At 33.6% G+C, this 16,131-nt stretch overlaps 1 protein-coding gene across 3 annotated transcripts in view; it reads left to right on the forward strand.

The window, feature by feature from the left end:
- Nucleotides 1-16,131, forward strand: part of jar (Myosin heavy chain 95F jaguar) — a 396,549-nt gene that overhangs the window by 136,098 nt on the left and 244,320 nt on the right. For all 3 annotated transcript variants that reach the window (XM_089239616.1, XM_089239617.1, XM_089239618.1), the window contains 2 exons: nucleotides 1,224-1,467; nucleotides 10,798-10,955. In XM_089239616.1, the coding sequence (XP_089095742.1) occupies nucleotides 1,224-1,467; nucleotides 10,798-10,955 (402 nt within the window). The remainder of the gene's footprint in view (nucleotides 1-1,223; nucleotides 1,468-10,797; nucleotides 10,956-16,131) is intronic.

Raw genomic sequence — 16,131 nt, forward strand, 5'->3', positions numbered from 1 at the left:
TCTCTAAATTATAAAATAAAACTACTGATATCAAATTTCCATATTTATAGCTTCAGAGTTTCTCCATATAAACTTTGAAGCCCCTTTTGACCTTTTAGGAGTTGAATTTTCAAAAATCCCTTCTGATTGAATCTACAATATAAATTAGAATTGCTGATCAAATTTCATATTTATAGCTTCAGTTGTTTTGGCTCGCGATGATTTCTCCATGTAATCTTTAAATCCCCTCATGACCCCTTCAGGAATGGAATTTTGAAAAATCCCTGTCAAGTGAGTCGTTACATTAATTATTTATAAAATCAAACTAGTCAAATTTCATATTTGTAGCTTCAGCTGTTTGGGCTCAGCAATAATTTCCCCATGTAACTTTTAAACCCTTTTTGAATTTTTAAAATCTCTTCTTAGTGAGTCTTTGCATTTTGAGATAAAACTTCTGACCAAATTTCTTACTTGTAGCTTCAGTGGTTTCCAGTTTGGCGATGATGAATTGGTCAGTCAGGACATGTTATTTTATATGTGTAGATATTGATAAAATGTCATTATACTCATTTCCTGTAAAATAATTATATCAAACTTCCAATGGCCATGTCATGTTGTGAACAAATATTATTTGTATGATTGGTTGTGGCAGTTTTTTTTTCTTCTGATATGCACTTAAGAGCATTGCTAATTTTTCTGCTGAAAACTTCTTTATTTTTATTATTGTTCCAGTACGTTAATTTGGTTATTTTGTGCTTTTTACACTTGAGTTATAAATATACCACAAAATTTAAATTAATGAGATATACAGGAATGCAGGTTGATTCAACCAAGAAAGAACAACATAGACCTAGCATTAGGAATGATGGCATTGCAGCAGGATAAAAAAAAATCAAAAGCTTTTATTTACATTTGATTAATTATCCTTCGTGAAACTTTTGTGTTTACTCGTGCTTGTTTTATTGTAACTTCAGGTGATACCACAGACACTGGAACATAGGGGCTGAGACCCTTTGAGCCCCCAATAATTTTTGTGAGGGGACTGAGCCCCCTCCCCTCAATAATTTCTGAAAAACAATGCAATGCACCTTCTTTATCTTGCGTACGCACTGGAGTCCCGTATATACAGGACGACCAGCAACTTTCAGCCAGCCCCTCTAATTTTTTCTTTATATCGGCACCTCTGGGTGATACCAACAGGTTAATGGATATTAAGCCATTTCTGTTTTGAAAATATGTTTCAGGTCTTTCTGAATCTGAGCGGGATGATATATATACCATAGTTTCAGCAGTTCTGCATTTGGGAAATGTCACTTTCGAAGATAACCCAGATGACAGTAAAGGAGGATGTCGCATGTCTTTCAATTCAAATAACTCACTTGAAACTGTTTCGAAATTGCTTGGTGTTGATGCACAGTATTTATGCCAGAGTCTTCTTAGTCGTGTTATGCAAACCAGCAAGGGAGGTGCAAAAGGAACTATATACATGTGAGTAATTTTTTTTCCTGAACTGTCTTTTCAATAAATATTGTTTTTTTTGTCTAGGTCTTTGAGTTACGCATGTAAGTACAGCATCAAAAATGGAATTTTTTTCGACTGCTTATGTGTTATATAGTTTATTTTTATAATTATTGATCAATACGTTTTTAACATTAATAAAATATTGCCAGACTTGCCAATTGCTATGAATTTTTTTAAGTTTTAGTTACTAGAGATTAGTTTTTAAGGAAAAGACCTCACTCCTTTATGGAGCTATGGGAGATACTCTCAATACTATGATAATAGTTTTTTTCTCTAGATATATAAATTTTTTTTTGCCCAAAACATCAGTTCTTTTGAGTTTTCAATGGTATATTTTTTAATTATATTAGTTTTTACTGACTAGCTATGGTGATTTGACAAATCTATAATGACAAATTCATGGAAGTGCATGACCAAATGGAAAACTTGAAGGCTGTCGTTTGTTTGAATTTGATCTCAAAGTCCAGTAATACCATTTTGCTTGAAGATGCCAACCACTAGTATTGCAGAAACGTTGAGGTCAAACTAAAAAAAATGACGCCTTCAAACCTGAATAACCGATTTTTATTTAACAATCGCCACAAAACCCTTACGAGGTACAGAATGGAAGAGAAAATATGTTTTATCAGACTGGAAAAGTGTGTATATGTATGTGGTCATTTTGACATATTGTTCATTGTTAACCCTTACAGTAGCAAAGATGAGATATCTAGCTACCTTGTACTTTGCAATTCTGAGACATCTTCCCTTTTAATGCTGAGCCTTTACATATTTACAAGGTTGCTTCACCTAAGAACATGTTTTCCATCTCTCCAATCTGTCAGATCAACTGCCAGTGGGCTTTTGTTCAAAGTTTAATAACAGGAGGAAAGAGAATGTGTTTTTTTTCTTTCAGGGTAAAGTATAGGAATATGCTTAGGGGAGGAATAGGACACGTTTCACAAAAATATTTTTATATTTTTTTCTGTAAGATATGAAATGGGGTAATTGATAAATCAAGATCCTTATCATGTTTTAGATAAGAAAAAAAATGTCACTCATAAATATATATAAGTAATTATTTTTTATGAGAAATTCAAATTTGCGAAAGATTAGTCCTATTTCTCCCACATTGGAGGAGTGGGATAGGAGGAATGGGACAATAATTAAAAAGTAAGAATTGAATTTAAATTTTAATTAAATTTATAATTGAAATAAATATTTCAGTCATGACCACAGTATTGATAAAGCTTTGAAATTTTATTTCTGTGACCTGATTTAAATAAAATAATGACACTCCATATAAAAGATTTAAAGAAAAAAAAATGTGTTCAAAAACAAGGAATTACTTCACATTCATCAAAAACAGTAATGAAAGAATCTGAATGGAAAAACCACACAGTTTTCAGGCTGAATGTGAATGCTTCAATATATTTAGAAATTTTCTCTTTTAACTATTATCTATCCAATTTGTATTCCAAAAGTTACATCACTGAAAAACTATTTCACAGAATTAAATGTATTTATTTTACTTTTGAATAGTGAAAATTTTTTTCAATTTATGTCAAGGTAAATCTTGTTTGTACGAAGTTTGTTGGTAATAAAAATGTTAAGCATTGAAAGCTACATACATTGGAAAAAAACAAGATCATATTAAAGTTATTTATTTATGTGTAAAAGCAACTGTTCTACTCCTCCCACTCTCCCATATTTCCTTACTCTTCTCTCCCCTTCAGTATAAATAATAGAAAAAGCCAGACTATTTCTCTTCCTCTCTGAGTTGGAGGGGAAGCGCTATCAGATGCACAAAATTGGAAGGGGAAAAAAGGCTTCTTTTGAAAACAGGTGTGGCATTTTACAGAGGGTTTAGTGATTTCCACTTTGGCAGTTATGTAATACAGATCAGTGAAATTTTAAAAATCACTTATAGGATTAATAATGTCACAAGGGTGAATTTAGGCAGTTTTGAAAAGAATAGCTCACGATTCAAGCAGAAAACAGAGCAAATAATAAGCTTACAAAGATCAGGACATGGGGAAAACTAATCAACTTTTGAAATTTTTTTGCAAAGGGGCAGTGGTTATTTTTTGCTCCAGTATCCATAGCCATTTGAAACAAACTGAATTACGCACTGCCCCATTCGGGATATTGCTGCCCTGTTCTTTATTGAATTTCAAGTACTGGGAAACAACATTGACAGGCAATTGTTTTCATTTGTAAACTATTTTTAATTCCTTAAATTGTTTTCAGCTTATCCAGGCAATTAATTCAAAACATCACAGAATTTCACGTTAAGAAATAAAATACACATCACAGTTCAATAAAGAGCTTACTTGTCCAGAAAGTCAACATCAAGTCTGTTTGAGCATTTAACACAGTGTACCAAGCGATGGATGGAGGGGTTGGATCCTATGACATGCTGTACCATACCCTTCAGGAACGGGGCACCATGACCAAGGCATTTGGGCTGTCAACTATAGAAGGCATATATAGTACCATCACTCAAGCAACCAGCTCAGCCAGGCTAGGAATTTACTGGTGAATCAATCACTGCATGAGATGAACATCTGCAATTGCCACAGCAAAATCTAGATGTGGATGTGTGAACGAAGTGCATATGCAACAAAACTTGTTGCAGTTTTGATTTATTTTTATTGTTCCCAATGAGATCGCAGATAGGCGACAATACAGAATAACACAAAAACAAATTTTTCCACTTCAACGTTTAAAATTACTGTTAAATTTACTATCAATACATTAATCCACAATCTCAAATTTCTATTCAACAACAATAGTATAAACAGGATTTCATTAGTTAAAGTCTTAAAATTAGTAAATATCACAGTTAATGATTTGATCTCACCCAATTGATGATCAACAAACATCCATATTTACCTCCATGTGACTACTAACCATGCATGCATATTTTACACATTCTTCTACAGAATTTCTAACAAGTTGGTACATGCCGAAATGTGTGCATACATGTTGTGAGCCTAACGTGAAGTTTGTTTCGGTGTAATGCTGCCATCTGCCGTTAATTTTTCTATCCATGAGTGAAGTGCATTGATTAATTGCATTATCCACATGACTAGAGTTTGCCGTATCCACATAGAGAAATCACATCACAAGAAGTCAACACCTTTATAGGTACCTTCTGTAGACCCAGATTGTTGAGGCTATATATTTCAACTAAGATGGGTTCTAGGCATTACCACAGTGACATTGTGGATAAGACGATAACTAGTGTCTCGGAGGTCAGCAGCTACACTGTATCAGGGCACGAATGAGATCATCACATGGGATTTGGCAAAACGATCACAGACAGAATTAAGACACTGAATCAATCATTTAGACTAGACAGCATCATGAGGAGTAATTAAGTGAACAAGCACTTTATCTTGGATTACTTTATGGCAAACAAACAATGGAAAGTGAGAGATCATAGCACACAACCCCTAAATACTGTATAACACTATACTAACATAACATGAAAATTCAAGCATTTACCATCTTTTCTTTAAAATATGGAAGACAGATGGCCGCAGCAAGAAAACTAAGCAATCACAATTCTGGCAACATAAATACGTTAGGGCCATAAGTACTCAGACCAAGTGGCAAATAAGCAAAGTTATTTGCCAGTTTTTTTTAAGTAAAGAATCATTAAATGGAGTAGCTTAACACATTTTACTGCTTGTCCGATAACAAGAAATTTGGTCAGGGTGAAAATTTCTTCAGTCCCTTTTATGTTCTCTGTAGCAAGGTTCGACTCTGAAAAAAAATTGCTTTCTATTTTTGCTATGAGACAATGCTTCCTATTGGTGGAGATACATGGGATCATGAAGCCTGAAGGGGTTGCAGCTCCTCCCCCTAGTATCAAAGATTAATATGGTTGATCATAATATATACAAATACCACAACAGACAAAATGCCCATCAAGGTGGCTGAAAACAGATGCCCATAAATAATATGTATGTCAAATACATGTCTAAAAACTATATCAAAAATGCAGCAACCCAATAAGAGCAATAAAAACCAACAAACCAACAATATACGTGTAAACACTCTTCATATGCATTCGCCTTTCTTTTACAGCCAAATAATTTTTCCCTTTTTTTAATAAAAATATCCATTTCAAATTCCTGATTAATGGTCACCCCTCTTTTAAAGGCACATTTTTTTTTGTCCCGCCAGTGTTTGCAAAAGAGGTTTTATTGTATATCTGTATATTGACATCTTCATCATGACCTGCTGAAAACTTCGAAAGATTAAAATTAATTTCTTATCAAATTTTTTACTTTGTAAATTTATTCACATGTTCCCTCTCCCTTTATTACAACCCCCCTATGTTATTAACTCATATAAGGCCTTGGCCTATCTCGTGCAGACTACACCGATTAGCTGAGTCAATACACAACTTTTCCATTGCTATCTGCTTGTCGCTTTCCAACCTGAACTAACGTTCCATCTGCTCAGTTCTCCTCTGGATTTCTTCCCTCTCTATTCCTTCCCTTCTTATGGTGTCCAAGAATGGTGTCCCTTCTTATGGTGTGCTCCCTAACTGTTTTCTCTTCATATGCTTTGCTATTCAAAATAATATTCTTCAAATCCAACACCTTTGTATCTAGTGTTACCTCTTCTTTGAGCTCTACGGCCAGCACCCTCAACTCTTTATGATACTTCAATCGATAAGACATTTTTCTGTGTTTCATTCATAAGTTAGGAACAAAACAAAATTAAAAACTAGATCTCTCTCACTAACAATAATCATTATTATTAACAACCTTAATTTTTTTCTTCCATGCCAAAAAAAAAAAAAATCTGTAAAACCTTATTATCACACAAAGTAAATAATTAAAACATGTATCAACTCTGTGCAAATATACTATTGACAAACCCAATTACAGTGATCAACTTTGTACTAGTGAAAGAAATATTTGGTTTCATACAAACTTTTACAACTGAGAATAATTTTCTCATCCAACATTTTTGCTTCATGGAAGCAAACAAAAACTTCTTGTGGGGAACTTTCATATATATCTGATAAATATATTCTAAACAAGATAAAAAAAAAACCTCACAAATGACATTCACACCACTGGCCTACATTTGCACTTTTTGCTTCCAATTCATAGCTCCTAGCTCTTCTTCAGTCCTTAGTGCTCAATATTAGGTCAGTGCCTAAACTTCACAAACCTTCAGCATCAAACTTGGAACTCATTATTGTACGCTACCTCATTAGTCTCATCTAGACAACCATCGGAATTCACCTTCAATTTGCCAAGCTTCACTAGTCTCTTTGAACTGCCATGTCACCGCTGCTCGTCAGCAAAACTCTTCGAAAAGAAAATGCTGAACCACACAACACACCAGTGCACTCTGCTTTTTACTGGAATTTTTATTAACTGCTTTTTACTGGAAACTTAGTAATACTAGCAACACATTATAAACTCAAATTGTATTCATATATAAACTTTAACAGCATATTCTCGATCATTTCATTGAGTATTGCTTTTCTCTTTTTCATCACCCATTTCCAATGGCATTTCCCTCTTGTTCACCTTTGCTCCATTGCAGATTCTGACACCAACTGTTCTTTTTTCTGTCTTCCATTTTTTTCCCCCAAGCGCACACCAGTTCAGCTCCTTATAACCACACCTCTCCTTCCCTTCCAAGGTCGGGGAAGGGGAGGCTTCACTTCCTGTCCCTCTTATTTCACAAGTAGCAACTACTCATCACAATTTCTCCAAGCCCTTTGCCTCAAAAGACTTGCCAACTTCACCATCAGTGTTCATCTTGTAAGATTGTATATGGAAACCACTACAGAGCAACCATACACCAGACCATTTTAAGTTATTTCAAAGACTGATAAGTATTTTATGTTTAATGTCAACGGCAATCATAAAAAGTATCCACAGATCACCTTAAACCATGTTTTAGGTTGAACAGAAATTTATGCGACACTTTGAAAAATCAATATATTTCCAGATCTGGCCGAAGAGAGATTTTTGATTGACCCTTCAAAGTTATATGATTCATAATCATGTTGTACTGAAATGTTGTTTATATTATTTTTTATTAAATTTTTCTTTTTTCTTAAATGTTTTGTATTCATCAGGAGTGGGAATAATGCAGTGCGTCCTAGTGCATATAGATGATGCACTCTCCCTCACTCTTCTAGGGAGCGTGCTTGCTTGTGAAAAGTTCAGTATAATTTGTGCCACCGTAACTTGTACTTTTTTCTCAATACATATTGATAAATTGTTGAGTTTTAAATATGTTTAATCTTTTCATTACGAAGCAAGTGGCCTCTGCATGGTTGAGGGGGACTGGATATATCACATGGTGTAGTGTTTAGTGTGTGGTAGTGTTTTTTTATTGTACTGATCCATTATACCATATCATATTTCCATCCCACCATATGAAAAAATAAGTTTTTGATTTATTTTTTTTCAATTTGAGGGGAAAAGCTTGTGTTCCATTGAAGAGTGAATTGATTTCCTGTGAGTTTATTAACCTCCTAGTAAAACTTTTTTCATCACATTGGAATGAATTAAGGATTTCACATTTTCAAAAATGAAATAATTGCAGTGTCAAACACGTTGTATTACAAAAATGACACAATGTTTAAATTCCCAGGTCAAACATGCTTGCTACAGTGATACACTATTATTTTATTACTATTCACTTAGTTATTCAGTTACCGTAATTTCACACAACTATGGTCCAACGTAACACCATTTTCTAGATTTATCATCATAACTTCTGTATTCAAGCTATTCAATTTTTTTTTTTTTTTTGCTTATATTGCCTGTAAAAAGATCAAGCTTAACTTAATTAAACACTTTTTACATTCCTTATGTATCTCAAATACGGATTTTAAAAAAATTTAAATTTTTGACCATAGTTGTGTTATGAAGTCTCCATTGAATATTTCATGTTATAAATCACTCATAGTTGAGAAAAGAAGACACAGATTTGCAGAAGACAAATTGCATTTTATTTATTTTAATGCAACCACGTGTTCTTACAAAAAAACAACTGGAATCAAAACATGGTCAGAAATTCAGTTTCATGACATGAAGACTGGTTAAGAAGGGGTTTTTCAAAATTTCACCGCTAAGGGGGTCATGGGGGGGGGGGGGTCATTTGGAGAAATCACATTGAGCCGAAACTGCTGGAGCTAAAAATATGAAATTTGGTCAGTATTAAATTTTATAATGTAGATACCACTAGATGGGATTTCTGAAAATTCATTCCCGAAGGGGGTGATGAGAGGTTCAAATGTTATATGGGGAATCATCGCCGTGTATTTATCAGATTACCAAATCCATTCAAGTGAAGCTGCTGGTAACAGCTAGTGGTCCATAAAAATGGTTGGACCATACCTGAGAGCAAAGTACAATTTTCTATTATTTTTCCTATAAATATTTTTATACACATGCAACTATAAAAATGATTATTAAACATTATGTAAATACTAAATTACCTGTAACACAAAACATCAGTAACGACAGAACAGCTTGTTATAGTAACTTGCAGCAAAAAAAGTTTGAGGTTGACAAGATAAAGTGAAAAAAAAACCCCAACTAACAGCTGATTTGCGAGAAAATATCGAACAGAGGGCATTCTAACCACATCTACATGTTACACTATCTATGCTCTTTGTTTTAGCTTTTAAATAGTTCGCTAGATGTTATTAGCATTTCATAGCTGCCAAGTCTCCCGAATTTTTACGAAAATCACAAAAATCCCTAATTGTCCCTAAAAATTCCCTACTTCATTAAAAAAATCCCCTTTTATGAAAACGATTCCTAAGGAATTTCTCGTGAGGCATGAAGTCTTTTGCGTCTGTTTTTTGCCCTTTCGAAATGACGTCACACGTCGTAAATGGGGAAATTCCCTTTTTAAGGAAGTTTTACAAACCCTTTGATGGTAACAAGAAAGTTGTTTGTCTTAACACGCAGGGAAATAGCTTAGCAGCCAATAGTCCTGGATAATAATTGAAGATTATAGTGTCGTGCATGTGGTCAAAATTTCTTTTGTTTAAGTTACGTACGTGCGATATAACAAAACATGAATACTGGTAAGCAAAAACATATTTAATCAATTTTAAAGATACTTATTCCCTGATGAATTTCCTTTGGGGAAACGTTCCGGAAAAGGACAGATTTTTCCTTTTTGTACAAGTTGTGTTACCGACATAAACATCGGTCATGGAAAGACTGCTATCATCACTCATGTGAAATGAGAAAAAAACATCAGGCAAGTGTCACAAAAAGTCAGTGATCTTCAAAAATTTATGCTTTTTTTTCCTTCATCTTCCGAAGATTTTGGGGGTCATTCTCGCAGAATGTTTGTTCACAGTGTTTCTGATTGAACACAATATTTATTTATTTTTTTAGATCACCATTTTGAAGTTTTAGCCTCCAATTTCACTTTTTTTTTGCGTAGCGGTTTTATAATCCCATGGGTTTAACTTCCATGTATGTAAAATCCCTATTTTATTTGACTTCAATTTTTGAGTAGGGATTTTATTCTCTACACTTTAACTTTTATTTGTGGAAACTCCTTATTTTATTTGGAAAAATCCGTTTTGTATTTATTAGGGAGTAGTTTTAGCATAAAATACGGGTTCGCGTGAAAATCTCCCTAATTTTCATTTTCAAAAGTTGGCAGCTATGGCATTTCGATTATCAATGTTTTAGTGAGCAAGGGCATTTGGATCATAGTTATGGCCTAGGACCATAGTTGTGTGAAATTACGGTACTTACTATAAATTGATATTGGTCTTCTGAATGTACCATGTGAAGCTTATTCAACCTAGCTTTACCTGGCATGCCAGTAATAAACCAGATTCTAAATATCTGTATTTTGATTTTTTATGAAAATATTCTCAAAATATTTTTAATTTTTGGTGATCATGGGAGGGAGAGGGAAGGTACAAAAAAGAGCTCGCCGTGCTTCTACCCCCCACCCCTACATATCTATGTCTCAATTTGAGAACAAGACTGAAAAGAACACATTTAAGGTGCAAGTGCTGATAAATATTTCTCCTCCACTTCACATATTTCACTGTAATTGCACAAGGCCGTAGTGAGGGGAAGGGGGCTTGGGGTCTAGTTTCCCCAAACGAAATTTCTGGTTACCGGCCTGTTATTGCAGTATATGCAAATGAGTTTACGCTACTTGTTTTTACATCAGTCATGACTTTTGAGCATAGTGTAAATATAAAATATAAAAGTGTATTTTATATTCAATCTCTTATTGTTAATTTACTATACTAACAGAGGAATATTCTGTATTTTATTTTCTTAGGGTGCCCTTGAAAGTTCATGAAGCTCAGAGTGCCCGGGATGCTTTGGCTAAAGCTTTGTATTCACGTTTGTTTGATTATATTGTACAAAGGATAAATAAAAGCATTCCATTCAGTACATCCTCATATTACATTGGTGTGCTTGATATAGCTGGTTTTGGTGAGAAAGTCAAAGATTTTTAATGCTGAAAATTTTTTCATTCATAATTTTTTTTGTTGTTTTAACTCTTTAACTGTAAAAAAAATTGTATCTTTGTTTTTTAGACTCATTAATAGATTTTAAAATTTCTTTTATTTTAATTAAGCCAGTATTTCCTCAGTGCTCTATGAGGGCAATAGGATGGTCCAAGGGGTGCTAAAAGTTGAATATATAACATAAGATCCTATGAGTTCACTGAACAAAGGGGCGGCGGAGAAACAAAAATTCCTGATAAGAGGGTGATGAGACAAACCAGTTTTGAAGACTGATTTAACCTATTTACGCATCCACAAGCAGAATATTCCATGAATTTTTATTGTTCCTTATCACCAAGCACAGTATATTCTTGAAAATAGTGATGTACTGATCACTTGGAGTGGAAGAATCCCCTTACACCAATGGTTTCTTCACATTGAGTATGAAACAATCTGATTGGAGGTAAAAAAAAAACTTAGACTATAATTTGACTAGATCCAATTAACCCAAACAAGCTAAAATACTGTAGTTTTGTTCTTCACCAAATGCTTACTAGGTCAGTATAGTCTGGCACATAAAAAAGCAGTTTCATTACAGATGAATGGGGATACAGGCAACTGTGATTTGAGAACATCAGATTTATGAAGTTTGTAACATATGTAAAGCTGTGATGCAAATATGTGGAAGGAAAAAATAGTTTATAATCATTCAGGAATCATTATTTCAAAAACAGTTGCAGTATATAATATTTCAAGAAGGCACATTAATTGTTCTTTGAAAGTTTAATTTTCATCAACACTTACAGTATCAAATTAATTATGAATTGAGTAGTTTGAGTTTTTAAAAGACTTCAAGATTTCAAAGACATGATTTCATTTTTCGCTATGGTTAAAATAGTTACCTATCCACATAATTTGGTTTTTTAAAATAATCTGAAATTTAGATTTGTTATTTCTAATCAGGATTTGAGAGTTTAAACTTTTGTAACTGCATATTGAAAGAAATGACACAATAACTCAGATTGAGATAACTCAATCAAAAGATGTTCAAAAGTTTCATAAATTAGAAACCTTCTTAGTGTTTGTCTGAATCTTACCTGCCGCAAAGGTACCATTGTCTGTTGGAAAAGTATATAGACTATCATTTTTCTTGAATAAATTATAAAAAAAATATTCACATTTTGATCTCAAATTTTTAACACCAGAACCAAATGCCAGTAAAGCCATTCACAATTGTTTAACAGGATTTTGTACAAGAACTAAATTAATGAAAATTAAAAAATGAAAAACAGCCTTTCTCCAAAGTATATAGACATTTGCAAAATTTTAATATTTGCAGTTTTGCCATTGCCATGAACCATTTGAAATACTTGATCAAGCATGCTGGAAAATTATTTGTGACATCAGAGTAAACTTTGGTTTCACCTGGATGTATAAGACAAATGGAATCCAGAGAAAACCAACTTTCGATAATTCACTACTTCAATGTCATAATACTCAAAAATGAAGTGATAATAGACCCCCAAAGGTGGTGTTGGGTTCATAGCTGACCATTCCAATTCGTATCACTTATTATCAGTAAACCTTGCAGTGGTGTATGTAGATGTGGAAATAGAGAGCATGGACTTTTTTGTTGAAACAACTAACAATGACTTTCTATTGTGCACCTGATTGGAAGTAGAGAGGTTCAAAGGATGTTCTAATGGTTTTTGGACTTCTGCCGACCTCACAAAAAACCAACACCAATCATTCCTTCGAATCCGAATGCTTCCTATTCCATGACAAATTGTCCTCCTTGCTGACGGTTGTATTAAGTGAGAGATTCTTGTCTGAAGTCATGCTAGTAATAAGTCCAGCAATCAGGTTCATCTAAAATTGCACTGTTATCTCTACCAAGACAACAGTGAACTATTCACCTCTCCTGTTTGTGTCATTCTGGCCCAAGTAAGTCAATTGATCATCTTTGTAGTGTTGCTTTAGAAGAGATCTACAGTGCATGCTTTGAAATACATGTTTATTGCATTCTTTGAAATACATGTTTATTGCATTCTTTGAAATACATGTTTATTGCATTCTTTGAAATACATGTTTATTGCTGGACCAAATGGTGAGGAACAGTGCTTTTTTTGATTAATAAGTTTTTCATGAAGTTTGATGCATGGACAATTTCTTGCTAGACATTAAATGCAAAATATCTTCATCCAAGCTATGGCCACTTTAGTTCTCCCAGTTTGCAAAACTTCTATGCTACCACTTTTAGATAATATTTTATATACACCTGATCTGCTGCACCCTGTTATGCTCAGACTTTAAACACCAGATTTTAGCCACATCCCTTATGATGTAATGAACATTTCGAGACACAATGAAAACTACTTACAATACAAGTTTTCAAATAAGCATTTGTACTCTCCCAATGATTTTGTCACAGCAGCCACGTTAAAATGTGAAAACATTGTGATCTCTTGCTTTGCAATGTATATAATCAATCTGCAGTGACCACACAGGGTGCCACTAAATCCAGGATAAAGGGGCAAAAAAAAAAATTTCGATTGAAAAAAATAAGGGAAAGCTGCTTAAGAGAAGGAGCACCAAATCCGAGATGAAAGGGCAAAAAAAATTAAATTATTTTTTTAGGAATTACTGAGTTAGAGAAAGACGAGGATAGGAGTGGGCATGATGGTTGTCAGAAACAGGTCCTGCACTGGTAGAGATTTTTATCACGATCAGCAGACCTACATCACAAATAAATATACATTAAATTGAAATCCTTACGTTAGTAATTTGGACGATGGATAGCACCACCTACTGAATGCAAGCATACTGTTAGATTTTCACCAATAGTAATCTGACATAACTCTCATAATCAGATGTGAAATATGTAGCTGGTTAATGGTGATAAACCATAGTTGTTGACCATTGGGGGGGGGGGGAAAGAAAATCATTCCAGCTAGAAATTGCTCAAAAAGGATTTATATGCATCAGAACATGATCACACATCAGAATCATGTGTTTTGAATTTATGCAGAAGATATCATTGAAAAAGCTAAGATTTTCTGAAATAGAAAATTGATCAAACAGGAATTTACAGTCTGATTTATAAGTAAACTAGCTGTTGCCTGCAGCTTTGCTCACGTGAATTTGGTAATCCGAAAATCCTTCCTTGAGACTCCTTTAGGGAGTGAATTGTGAGAAATCCCTTCTTAGCGAGTCTTTGCATCATAAAATGAAGATACTGACCAAATTTCAAATTTATAGTTTCAGTGGTTTTCACTCTGCATGATTTCTCTACATACCATTTCAACCCCCTTATGACCCCCTTAATTAAGGGTCAAATTTTGAAAAACCATCTTAGAGTGAGTTTTTATGTCATGAAATGAAACTATTGACCAAATTTCATAAATATAGCTTCACTGGTTTCGGTTAGGCATGATTTCTCTATGTAACCGTTGAAAAACCCTCTTATGACCCTCTGAGCGGTCAAATTTTGTAAAACTCCTTCTGAGTTGGTCTTTACATCATAAAATAAAACTACTGATCAAATTTCATAAATATAGCTTCAGTGGTTTTTTCTTGGCGTGATTTCTCTGTGTAACCTTCGAACCCCCTTAATGGTCAAATGATAACCCCCTTAAAGGTCAAATTTTGTTTAAAAAACCTTTTTTTTTCTTTACGTCATGAAATAAAACTACGGACCAAATTTCATAAATATTGCTCCAGTAGTTTCGGCTCAGCATGATATCTCTATATAACCTTTGAACCTCCTTATAACCCTCTTAGGGGTCGAATTTCGAAAAACCCTTTCTTAGTGGTCTTTACTTCATAAAATAAAACTACTGACTGAATTTCATATTTATAACTGCAGTGGTATTGACTCGGCGATGATCAGTCAGTCAGGACATGTCATTATACATATAGATTTATAATGTGCCTAACTTAATTACATTTGTTTTAAATTTGATTCCTCAGTGTTGATGGGTGTTTTTGCAACTTATCTCTCTCTATCAGTAGAATACTTAGAAATGAATGTAACTAAACCTAGTTATGCTAGTAAATTGAACTTTTTTTGTAAGTGAATCTTTGGACTGAACATGTTTTTGGAAACCAATTATTTGTTTGCTTTGCAGCGGTATCTGTGAATGATGGGATGGGGAATCCAGCTTTTTTTTTTTAAGAAGGACCCACTTTCACTGTAAAAGGTACCCAGATTTTGCTAATATCCTGGGTCCCAATTAGAGTGGAGTGGCATCTCTGAAAATATATATCAAATGGAAAACAGTATTTCAAGTTGGTAGGAAAACTAAATCACATAATAAAGGGGGGGGGGGAGAGAAATAGATTAAAAAATAAATAAAATACGGAAAAATATCAGAATGAAAATATGATCAGACAACAATCAAAGCAGCTAGTGAGAACATGAGTTACATAAAATAGAAAAATGGTGATTATAAAAACTATGATTGCCAGATGCTCCAAGAAAGAAATATTTGAGTTCTAAATCGGCAAAAAAATTTATATATAAAAATAAACTTCAATATTTGAAGTGGTTAATAGAAATTGGATCAATTCTCTTTTGAACACACAGTATAAAGTGTTAGCTGAAAAATAATGAGGTAATGTATTATAAATTTTAGATGCTAAATAGAAAACACATTTTTGCAGAATATTTCTTTTTTTATGCAAGAGAAATTCATAGATTTCATTGGTCTTCCAATTTGTAGAAAATCACTTGCTATATACCAAGGATATGTTTTGCTGTGGAAATCATTATTTTTCAGTTGAATAGTGGAAAAATTTTTTTTAGAAACTTCTGTTGGATGTTTATGATTGGGAGTAGATTGGTTTTATAGTCATATCCCCGGATATTTATTCCACATTGCAGTGATGATTGAACCCAAGCATAGTGTATGGAACATAGTAGAGCTGGGACAAATATTTGGCTGCTACTCGGTATTTGGCCTGGCCGAATATCTGTGTAAATCTAATCCCAACAAATTAATTTTAAAACAATTATATTAATTGGAATTTTTGCCATCGATTAAAAATTTACTGCTTATATTTTATTACGTTGTGTATATCCCTTTCTGTGGAAAAGGTTATGTCAGGGTGAATTTCTAGGATAACGAAAACATGAAACTGAAAATAGACTCCTACTGCAGTAA

The sequence above is a fragment of the Pholcus phalangioides genome, unplaced genomic scaffold (genome assembly GCF_987345545.1).
Source record: "Pholcus phalangioides strain wild (caught in Gottingen) unplaced genomic scaffold, Ppha-v1.0 ptg000011l_1, whole genome shotgun sequence".
Classification (NCBI taxonomy): Eukaryota; Metazoa; Arthropoda; class Arachnida; order Araneae; family Pholcidae; genus Pholcus; species Pholcus phalangioides.